Genomic DNA, 13,003 nt, shown 5'->3' on the forward strand with positions numbered 1-13,003 from the left:
CGTAGAATGAGTATGGTATTTCCATTACTTTTTAAAATAACAGCCTGCTAACGTCCCACTGCTGAGGTTTCCTCTCCCCTTAGAGGAGTCGGTTTGAAGTGTACTCCAGCACGCTGTTCCAATGCGGGTTGGTGGAAACACGTGTCAGATTCGTATTAGTTGATGCGTTGCGTTAAGGCTAACTCACGTTATTTTTTAAATCTGGGAGATTTTTCATTTGTTATGTGTATATTCCTCGATCTTATATAAGATAAATTTTCAGTATCTTCTTATTAAAACACTGCGATACTATTTCTAATACAAGTTCAAAGTTAAATAATTTTACATTAAAATAACAAGTCAAAATTTAGTGAATGCGTTGATTACATAATTTTGTGAATATATGAATACTATTTATAAGTTTTAGTGTAAATGTACACAAAGACAAATTCTTACAATAACTTTAATTAAAATAAATTTTCCGAAATCTTATACTAAGTTTATTCGTTATTTTTTAAGAAAATTCTTTGTATTTTTTTACAACGATCTCTACTCGAAACAGAATATCTTAAAGATGAACTGCCTTGAAAAATTATGGGCAAAAAATATACTCAAAGAAATTTTACAGTCACATAAGGTGCTCCTTAGAATCGATTTTATATGTAAAATTTTAAGGATTGTAATTTTAAGACTGACCTTCGATACAGTGGTCAATCTCTAAGACTACAAGTCCTAGCGAACTATCTAGGAGATAGTGTACTGGATTAGTGCATGTTCCACCTCAGAAGTAGGTATTAACGTTCATAAGCTAATGAGCTCGCACAATACTATATCACCACAAAATGGATAATATAATAAAATAAACATTACACGCAAAAGAAAATAATGAAAGATGTCCATTATAAAACAAATTGGACTTTATTTCGTTTAAAAATAAATAGTAATGTATATTGATGCATTTTGGTACATAGTAATAATTATATGTTCATATTATTCTAAAAAAAATTTAACCAGCGGAGCTAGTCTGAGAGCAAACTCTAAACTTAACACACAGGATACGATCGTGAAATATCTGAAAATGATATACCTACGATATTGAAAATAATAATTACAAATTTAAAGGATACACGGAATTCGCCGATCACGTAACTAATACTCGAAATATCAACCTGTCGACTGCGAGCTTTATGCTGGAGTATCCGCGTGGAACGACACTCAGGGTGCACACAGTCGGTATTGAATAATACCAAAAAACTTACAACTCGCACTAGATTTATATGTTAGGTACATATATTTATCTATAATATATCCTGTTACAGAAAAATTAACGATATAATATATTTATTGTAAATTCTGCTAAGCAATATATATTGACAAAGGAGCGAGTTCTTTAAAAGATTTGACTAAATTAATTCTACATTTAAAACCATTTCTTTTCATCAAATAAAAAATATTATTAGATACCATCTAAATTGATAATATTGTATCAGTATTTTAAGATTGTAATCTATCAAATTAATTATGAGATGTGATGATAAATGAATATTCACATTTGTCCTTTAATACGGTGACAAATGTTCGATTAAACGGAAACAAAAAACAATATCAATAATATAAGGAACTACTGCTCCGCGCGGTTTTTGAGCGGCTTCCGTGAGTCACAGCGAGATGTGGTAATCTATATAACCTTTATGGATATAACCTTTCTTAAAATATCAAGAACAACTATTCAGTATTATTAAAACCGAAATGTTTAGATCATGAGATTAGCGCAAACAAACAAACTATTCAGTCTTGATCTTGAACAGCTATAAGGAGCTAAAAATATGCTTATTCTTTGACTATCTATAAGTATTTACAAAATACTTCTCATTGAATTTAAAAAGAACATTTTGAATGTTAAAATAAATTTAATAAAAATTATGGATGAATCGTAAAATGATTTAAAACAACACTAAACTAGTTAATATATAGTAATTGAAATAACCATTATTTAATACGATATTTACACAGATAAGATACGGAAGAAAAAGATGTAGCTACCCGGTACCGCTAGTATGAATCGAGGTGGTCACGCCACTTCAAGATATAAGTACTTCAATAAATAACTTATGTAAGAAACTGAAGTATGGTATATTTATGATCACAAATAGCTATTTATCTTAAACTCTACTTTCAGCAATTTAAAACCAATATATTCATTGCTTTTTAAGCTTCATTTTGTGAAGCGGAATAAATTTTTCTGGCTTTATGGATCATAAATACATTTATATTATTCAGTAGTATTTTTTTAATGTGTCAATAAAGTTATTAAATCTCATAGGTACAGTTATGTTATAATTTCTGTAAGCACATATGTAGGTATAAACATAATTAATATCAATTGTAATCACATTAAAATAAATAATGGATGAATTACTTAAAGGTTTCTGACTGGCAGGTGTGAAACATCGAAACAATTTATAATAAATAATGAAAGAAAATTAACAATTAAGTTCATGAAACTTGAATATAGTATACGCGCTGTTATACGGTAGGAGAGAGCACCGCAGTGAGGAAACACGACGGTGCAAGAGAGAGTGATGTCATTTGCTGTACAGCATACGAATAAGTCTTAGCTCAAATGTGCGCTTTTAAATTAAATACATAGTACAGATAATCATATTACAAACAGACAGGCTGAAAATCAAATTGCCGCCTAAGGAATCCAGACAAATAAAACGTCCCTTCAAAGACATTTATATTGGATGTGAATATCATATTTAGCCCCATGAAAAAATTGATACTGTATACTTAAATTGGGATGTTATGTAAAAAAGGATTTAGGTAGGTTAACATAAGATAAGATACACCAAAACGCGCGGACAATATATCTATATATCTATAAAAATATATACAATAAAGATATTTATAACGTGAAAGTTAACCATTAAATAAACCGTCGTTTAAGAATTTAGTCGCCATCAACCCATAAAATTTTACTTACGTTATAAGTGTAATTTCTTGTGCATGTAATCCTGTAATCCTTACACTGGCTGACTCACTCTACAAAGCCGACTAGAACTATACAAAGTATTGCTATTAGCGGGTTAGTGACCGTTGATTACTATACCTATATCAATCGTTAATGCCTTACAGGCGTATTGTACCCGTTACGAGTACATAATTTAATTGAACAGATTTTTGGTGTTAGAATAACGAATAAGGACAGTATTAAATGATATAAATAATATTAATGTTTACTTTCAAAGGAATTCCTACATTTCTATAAACCCCTCGATCGAAGTTTAAACATTATGTCAGGAGTGCGGATGACGATAAGCCAAGCATCGGGATCATTGAAATCGCGGCTTTTGGATACTTAAGGTTTGAAATGCTATAAAAAAATGAACTCAGCATAGTACATGTTCATTATTATGGGATGATCAGACGGGCAAATTTGTCACCTGATGTTAAGTGGTTATCACCACCCATAGACATTAGCGCTGTAAGAAACATTAACAATTCATTTTTTTTATGGCATTGGTTGGCGGACGAGCATATGGGTCACCGAAGTGGTAAGTGGTGACCACCGCCCATAGACAAAGAAAGAGCGCTGTAAGAAATATTAACCATTACTTACGTCACCTATGCGCCACCAACCTTGGGAACTAAGACGTTATGTCCCTTGTGCCTGTGATTACGCTGGCTCACTCACCCTTCTAACCGGAACACAACAATACAGAGTACTGTTATTTGGCGGAAGAATTTCTGATGAATGGGTGGTACCTACCCAGACGGGCTTGCACAAAGCCCTACCACCAAGTGCCAATGAGCCTTCAACATTGGGAGCTAAGATGTTATGTCCCATGTGCCTGTAATTGCACTGGCTCACTCACCTATCAAACCGAAACACAACAATACTAAGCATTGCTGCTTAACGGTAGAATATATGATGAGTGGGTGGTACCTACACATACGGGCTTGCACAAAACCCTCCCAACAATTATCACAAACACTAAATTAATTATTTAAATGTTAAGTTATTTTTTACAATTTAATTAATGCACTTTTATATACCTACCTCACTTTGTCGGTTTAAAGGTTTCAGTTTTTGAGACTCACAAAGTTTTGATTAAACTGAAATTACTCAATTTATATTTGTGGAATGGTTTTAATTTCAATCATAGATTTTATTCAACCGATTATATCTGGGCAATTCAATTTGTCTTTATCCCCTTGTGATTGGGACAGGCTATATACTGAATAATGTGAGTGTAATGTGCCTGTAAAATTTACAATGAACATTCAATTTCGACTCTACATAATACTTATTAGCGAAAATAAATGAAATTTCTTGAGTATATTGTAATTATTACACGGAAGAAGAATTATTTTTAATTGCTTAACAAACTTGCTCGAGTTACTATATAAGAATGTGTATGTAACACAGTATATTAAATTATGTTGACAGCAGCACTTTAAGAGTGTCTAAAATTCAGTAGATTTGAGCTACACTACTAGTAAGATGGTCAAAAAAAACGAATATAAAAAAACTCTTTAATAAAACTAAAACTTGTAAACATTCAGTAAGAAACATTATATAAAAATATTTTAATCTAACTAAAAACGATAATGCAGAAATTAATAGAATATACATATATATGTTTGCCAATTATATATTATACATATAATTTTATTTTATTTACAATTACGCAAGAATACGGACCTAGATTAAAATTAAATTTAAAGGATGCCGTGTTGTCAAAATATTCATTGTAGGTATGATAATAGCACACTTTCTAGAATATTCTGAAAGCTTACCGAAATTCTCTAATTACTATTAAAGCTAACATGAAAAATAACACTTATAATTTTTCACAAAAGTGTTACGTTTTAATCAATTAAAACTATGAGGTCATCACCATTATACAACAAATTTCGAGTGCATGGGAAAAGTGATTACCCGTTGAAGATATGCTTAAAGAGGCTTCTAATAATTATATTATTAATCGCATTATCACAAATCGTAGTAAAATATCTCGCCCGAATCTTCGTGAAGAACCGATTACTTATCTACAATATCATTAGCATATACATATAAAAACGGACCATTCAAGACGCATTGTTTGTGTATTTGTGAACGTTTGCACATAACTCAACTTTAAGCACTTGTCCGGTAAGTTTATTTTAAATTTTACTAACTTTGATCTTAGCTAATATGTATAATGTTTATGTCAATTATTCAAATTTATACACATTATTAATGTGTATAAATTTATAATTTATACATAATAAATTGGATATATTTTTTATTAACATGTAACTTGCTTCTATATATTCAAATTAAGACGAAAAGAAAACTATTTTATGTTCATTAAATGGATAAAATTTTTTAGTTAGTTAAAAAATCTAAAAATGATTTGGATGAAAATTCAAGCTTACGCCTCGAAAACCTTTGTAATTTAATAAGCCCTTAATGAATGAAAAATACAATTGAAATATTTTTATTATTATATTTCTATATTTGGAAGATTATCTAAAAAACTTTGTAAGATACCAATCCGTAGAAACTTATAAGATATTTTTTTTGATCGAATATATCTTTTTGTATACATATTTTTTATCACTTCCTTCTAGATTTTTTGCATTGAAGTTATCTTCAGTGAAGTATTATTCCAAATTCAAATTTTTACAAATTGTTCTTTTAAAATAATTTTAAAATGAAATCAATGAATCAATTATATTTTAGTTAATGTCTACTTATTGTTTAGCTAGTATATTTAATTATTTATATGATTTCAGGCAAGATGACTCTAGCAGCAATTTTAATATTCCTAAGTGCGTCTGTCACAGTATACAGTCTACCTCATCCACGTATTACGGACCAATCCTGTAAGTTTAAATACATAATTTAATCTTAATGTAATGTGTGTCTAGTTTTAGCCAGTTGACAATAACAACAGTTATTCTATTGAATTAGTAGCAGAGAAAAAATATGTTCATCTCGATCATATTTCTAAAATGACTGCTGTCGAAAACTTATTTTATACATGTTCAACAAAAATTTAGCAGCAAGTGACATAGTCCAATACAAAGTTCACTGTAGAAAAAACAGTCATAAAACACTAATTTTTAAGTTCTAAAAACAACTAGACATTCTTGAAAATAAATTAACTCCGGACACTTTTAAGATTTTTTTTATATTTAATATATTTTCCATTTTGAGGTTATATTTTCTGTGTGTATTGTCGTTGAAAAAATATTTTATTGGGCACTCAAATTCATAAAACCAAATAATGAAAGCCATACTTATTAATGTCAACGTGGAACAATCCAATGCTGTATACAGACAAGTATCCGTTGGTCATACAATACCATAGAATAGCTAGCTAAACTAAAATTTATTTAAAACCCGGACCAAGCAAAGACTGTTTAAATCTGCGTTCACAAAGTCACTAAATCAAAGCCAAGTAAATCGTGAGTCGCAGAAAATTCGAAGTCTGTTGTTACAAACATTAGAAAAAAAAGTTCGGAAAAACATTCAACGCGAATACGAAAATGCAGATCTCAAACGTGACAAATGATTGACCAGTAAATTTAACAAATGAAAAAGTAATTGTGTCATTTATAAAATTGATACGCAATTTCTAATAGCGCTTTTACTCTTTCATTTACCTTTTGGATCCGCACATAAGGTATGATTTCGGATATTTTATTGGGATCGGAAAGAACAGTGCGAAATCAATAAAACACCTGTTAATTCATTTGTTAATAATTTAAAGTGTTCGTTAAATTCTAGTAATTTAATAAATTCTAGTAGTGAAATAAGTTTAGAATTATGGTATACGTCACACGTCTGTTGATTCCGAATCGAATTTGAACTTCTGTATTACATTCAACACGTTGACTAAAATCGTTCTTATTTCAGACAATTAAAAATCCTCCATAGTAACAAGTCATATGCCTCGTCATACTTAACATTACGTTTATATCGAAGACTAATAGACAATTTAAAAATAATATATTGATTTCAATAGGTATCCTATAAGAAATTAATTAAAATAAAATTAAAGATTTTCATCAATCGCAATTTATATAAAACCGCTAAATTAGAGCTACCACGCGGCTTATGCAATAAATTAAATTATAACTATTTTATATTTCGAAAAAAATATATAATTCTGATTGCATTTTCAGTATACAATTTTCCGTTTATATCTCGAGAAGAATGGGGCGCAAATCTAGCACAAGGCGCTACAACGGATCTTAACACACCGGTGCCATACGTAGTTATACATCACTCGTATCAGCCCGGAGCTTGCAACAGCACCGACGAGTGCTCTCGTGCAATGAGATCTATGCAGAACTATCACCAATTCGGTAACGGCTGGTCGGACATCGGTTACAAGTAAGTGTTGGAAATTTATATTAGTGAACATTGTATACGAATAATTGTCTATATTTATCGGCTTACTAATAACTGGATTTGCCTGTTCCCTTATTAAACTTCTTGCACCAAAGACAGTGTGAAAGATCGCTATATGCAATAAGACTGCCTTTGACTGCCTCGTTGGCCTAGTGGCTAGATATAAGGCCGTACAACTCGAGGGTCTGAGTAAAAATCCCAGATTGGGCCGATGAAAATATATTGGTTTTTCTATCGAAAGAATCGCGGTAACTACCCGGGTACTGGAAGTGTGTACGCTCCCGTACCTCAGAAAGCACGTGAAGCCGTTTTTCCTACGTTGTTGGCTAATCTCTCTTGAGATTGACCGTGCCCGAAATCGATAAGCACGATATCATCAGTACCTTAATTCATGAAATGACTTTTTTCGCAAATATAATAAAAATATGCAGAACATATAAATTCTATCACTAAAATGATATTTTATTTTCAATAGGACAACCAATACTAGATACAATATCACATCAAAATGAATAAAATACATTTCAAAATTATCTTGGCAAATGTTCTACTATTTACAGGTAGTCTCACTATATACTATCGCATTGCAAAATATGTATTAAAATATATATTAAACATAATCAATGATTACAAATAAGAATCATAATACATTTTTTTTAATATACATAAGTCAAGTCAAGGAATTAGTATATTGTATCAATTCAAAATAATATAATTTTATTTTATTATTCCGAATAAAATCGGTAAGACATATTCATTACACTACATGTTAGCAAAGTTATAATGGTTTTTACATTTCCAGAGCTTGGCTCTTAGCTCTTCGAAGAGGAGTTTATATAGAATAAACGATATTTTTTTTGGCATTGGTTGGCGGACGAGCATATGGGCTACCTGATGGTAAGTGGTCACCACCGCCCATAGACAAAGGCGCTGTAAGAAATATTAACCATTCCTTACATGACCTATGCGCCACCAACCTTGGGAACTAAGATGTTATATCCCTTGTGCCTGTGATTACACTGGCTCACTCACCCTTCTAACCGGAACACAACAATACAGAGTACTGTTATTTGGCGGTAGAATATATGATGAGTGGGTGGTACCTACCCAGACAGGCTTGCACAAAGCCCTACCACCAAGTAAAAAGTAAAGTAAAAATTTAAAACGTTAAGAGCGCATTCTTCTATGTTGTCCTCATTTAATTTCTAAATTATTCACAACGATATCACCAGTTTAAACGAATACAACTATTTTTGTTCAGCTTTGCGGTTGGCAGCGATGGACAGGCGTATGAAGGACGAGGATGGGGTCTAGTTGGCGCGCACGCGGTCGGCGTTAATACTCTTAGCATTGGAATTGTACAGATCGGTGACTGGATTGGTAAGTGAGAAAAATGTGATCTAATAGACTTGAGATTAAAGTATAAAACACTGATAACGCTTAGTACCAGCTCGTCTGATTATTGATAATCATCAGTTATGCAATCTGAATCTGAATCGATGGGGTGAGGAAGCCATGGTAAATCATAAGTGTTTCAGTGTCATATAATCTTAGATTGCGAAGGAATAACTAAAATTTTCAATCATTTTAATTTGTACAGACAGTGGTCACCAATCACCAACGGGTAAATCACATCCTCATTTGCCTTTCGAAAATTAATTTAAAAAAATAGTACAACAAACTTTAAGATAATTGGAATTATTTTTTATTCACATAAGCAATTAGCCAAGCGTTACCAATCGGAAATAATACAAGAAAAAAAAAAATTTGTAATCGTACAAATTCACATATTGTGTAGCATTCGCTCGTTAATAGAATTAATAACTTTATAAAAATCATCTTTCGTAACTGAAATATACAAAATCCGTCACTCAATAACTTTTTATTTTATTTTATTTTCATTAGGACAACCAACAGTAGATACAATATCACATCCAATATAAAAAATAAAAAATTACATTTCAAAATTATCAAGACAAAAGTTCTACTACTTACAGGTAGTCTCATATTACACAATGTAATTATTGAAAATATGAATTAAACATAAGCATAATAATTAAAAATAAGAAATACAATACATTTTTTAAACTATTATATAATAAATAATAATTAATAAGATAAACCATATGATTAGAATTGAGCACAAATGAAATTCTTTATTTATTTATTTTTATAGTAAATTGTATGGAAGGGGATATACCATTGTTAGGTTTGAGGTGATAGACCTTCCTTCCTGGATTCGTTTGTTTAATCACGCTACCGTTTCACGGAAAACGTTTTAAATTGGTCATGTATTGTTTTATTTAAATACAATCATTTATTACTTTAAAAACATTCACAGCTAAAATTGTGCAACCAGTTCATAGTAAATTGACACATTGTATTCACTATAAATTGATTCAATAAAATACCTTATTTATTATAATATTATTGTGTTATAAATAACTAAAGATAGTTTTATTTATATACTTTAAAGTAACTGTATGTATGAGAAGTGTAGTAGAATATGCTTTTATGTAATTTTAAATGTATAGAAATATCATTCATGTTTATCAATATTCATATAAAAAATATATATTTATTTTAATAATTTATTAACAGCGTCGTCAAGCCCTCACGTGAATTAAGTATTTCTCTTCTTAAACGGTCAATGCGCCATCAACCGATGACGAATTTACGTGACAATGATAAAATTTTAATCACAATGTTACGCTCCTTGTGCCTGTAATTACGCAAAAAAAAAATTGTTCAGCGTTAGATTGAGTGATGAGTACCTATTTAGGTGGGCAACAGCTTCTTTAAAGACATTTTCTGTAAAGTAACCGAGTTATTAGGAATTGATTAAATGATAATATTATACAATACGCTTATAAATAAACATACGATAGATACTCGATGGCGTTTTCACTCTAACAATTTTTGTTTCTCGTGTTTTAAAATCTGTACTGACGATACTATATGTTCATTGCAGCAACCGTCCCGCCTGAACAACAACTCCAAACAACAAAACAGCTGATCGCAGCTGGCATAGAAATGGGCATCATCAGTCCTAACTATAAGTTGATCGGCCACCGACAAGTTAAAAATACTGAATGTCCTGGCGAGGCGCTGTTTGCAGAGATCTCGACTTGGGATCATTTTGATTCTGAATTTTAGATAACGATATAAAACCACTTATGTGACCTCTATGACAGTTCTTTTTATAGTATTTATTAATTATTATTTATTAAATACAAGACAATCATAACTTATAACCTTTTTTTTTAAAACACCAAACAAAAATATGTAAATAAAGACATATTTGTGAACATCAAAACAAAACAAAAAGAATAAGAATATCCTCGTGACAGTAAATAAACAATTTTAGATGACAATATTTTCTATAGGAATTCATTTTAAAATCGTACGTTAAGTTTATAATTTATTTAACACGTAAATTATTTTAGCATAATTACGTAATCATACCAAGTTTGGAAAATTTTTATTCATTCATCTTTTAAAAATACACACCTCGTGATTTTATAATACCTACCTTTTTTTCAACACTAATCCATCAATCGCAGTAGTATTTTTAAATCTTGATAAATACTGTAATCATTTATTTATCTATCATTATCAAATAGACAGATTTTTATTATGTAGGTCTGTAATGCAAGCGAGATTATTGAAATTCATACATTAATGGTTATTTAATGTATGAATTTCTACAAATATATTGAAAATATTTAAATATGTTGTTTCATAAACATCTTCTCTCTCTTTCTGTGATCAGTCAATTTACTTTTGAAAGAAAAAGCATCGTTTAACTCCAAATGTTTATCTAATAAATCAAAATAAATAATGTTTGCAAAACAGATTTAGTAATTAAATTTGTTCATGATTTTTCGATAATTCATTGTTTTTTATTTAAGAAATCGACTCCAATCAAATTTATTAAACAAAAATAATAACATACAAAGTCGGAGAGAAACGCTTGTCCTCTAAAACACGTAATTCAGGTCTTTGCAAGGTTCTTCCCCAGCCTTGTAGCAGTCATTCAAAGATTTATCTTGACAAAAATCTGATAATTATTTAATAGAACTGATGGCGTCCGATATAAATTGTAATCAGCAATATTTCGCATATATCTAACAGATAAAAAATATTTATCGAAATAACATATTATTATGAAGTCGAATTTAAATGATATATTCCAGAGATACTCATCATAAATATTAATAATGTTACTAAGAGAATTCGAAATGAAATATTTTACAAAAAAGCGTGTTAAAATATTTTTGGACATTATAATAGTTTTCGCCTGCGATTTCGTTCGCGTTTGAGTGCGAGGCAGATGTTGATATTCTATGCCCTTTTCTATACCTCTAACAAAGGATATGCATATTTTTTATAATAATTTTATGATGATCAGTTGAGTAGTTTGGAAGAACCGATGTTTGGAACTCCATCACGCCTGAACAGAGCTGGTTGAATTTGGCACATTTGATTCGATAAAGTCTGAAACTTCTGAACCAATTTTAATAATAATTATTTTTTTCACTTATATCAATATTTTAGCGGGAAATAATAGTATTTGTGAAAAAAAAGCAGAAGGAAAAAAGCTACCAAGCTTTATCTGCGTGCTCTGGTTAAATGGACGGACCATTAAATATATATACCATAAACATAAATACTATGGTATTCCAAAAATAGATACCTATCTTTTTAATAAATAAATCAAAATAAAGAATTTTAACCAAATATAAGTTGAAGTTTCCACCAACCCGCATTGGAGCAGCGTGCTGAAATATGCTCCATACCTTCTCCTCAAAAAGAGAGGAGGCCTTGGCCCAGCAGTGGGAAATTAATGGCTGTTAATGTATGTATGTAATGTATAAATTGAAAACAGCGAAAAACCAATATGGACACAACTTCGAAAAAGCAGATGGAACTTTTAGGTTGCCGTCCAACAATCTTAAAACAAGATATTACTGCTTCTTAATAATTTAATTATGCATTATTCTTTCTTTTCTCTGCCCGTGTCCCAATCTCTTTGGGGGGGTGCAGCATGTCTTTTCCTTCCATTCTCCTTTATTATTCGTCATATGATCGTTCACATGCATCTCTCTCATATCCCTCCTGACACACTCCATCCATGTCTTCTTAGGTCGTCCGCATCCTCTGTCCCTCTTTCAATTACGTGTGTCTCCTCTCTGCGCCTCACAAGTCAACTCAAACAGTTTCCTTTCACTTTTCTGTTATTGGCGCTACTTTCAGACCTCTTCTAATAATTCATACATATATCCTCTTATAATAATTATGCATTATTATTAAAAAATAATAATAATTAAATCCTAAAACCGTGGCACTATGGTTGATTTAGGAGGTTTTTCATCACAAATTTAATGATCTGGGGACGACCACGAGGGTTCAACTAGCCAACTGATCCCGAAATATCACAAATACAGATACACTTTAGTCCCTCACTGTCATAGTCTGAAAAACCAAATATATTAACTATTTTAATTATTCACACATTAGGAGAACGCAGCACTAGTAAGATATCCAACAACTTTAAAGCTAGTACCCTCCTAACGAATCCTCATCACCTTCATGTAGATATTGTTAAATATAGTG

At 30.7% G+C, this 13,003-nt stretch overlaps 1 protein-coding gene across 1 annotated transcript; it reads left to right on the forward strand.

Annotated features, from left to right (window-relative positions):
- The first annotated feature begins 5,745 nt into the window (after positions 1 to 5,745).
- On the forward strand, positions 5,746 to 10,641 carry LOC113404603 (peptidoglycan-recognition protein LB-like). The gene is made up of 4 exons (XM_064218386.1): positions 5,746 to 5,853; positions 7,159 to 7,369; positions 8,649 to 8,767; positions 10,359 to 10,641. The coding sequence occupies exons 1-4, from the start codon at positions 5,754 to 5,756 to the stop codon at positions 10,541 to 10,543; spliced, it is 615 nt and encodes a 204-aa protein (XP_064074456.1). The 5' UTR covers positions 5,746 to 5,753; the 3' UTR covers positions 10,544 to 10,641.
- The last annotated feature ends 2,362 nt before the right edge of the window (positions 10,642 to 13,003 follow it).

This window comes from Vanessa tameamea, chromosome 21, assembly GCF_037043105.1.
Source record: "Vanessa tameamea isolate UH-Manoa-2023 chromosome 21, ilVanTame1 primary haplotype, whole genome shotgun sequence".
NCBI lineage: Eukaryota > Metazoa > Arthropoda > Insecta > Lepidoptera > Nymphalidae > Vanessa > Vanessa tameamea.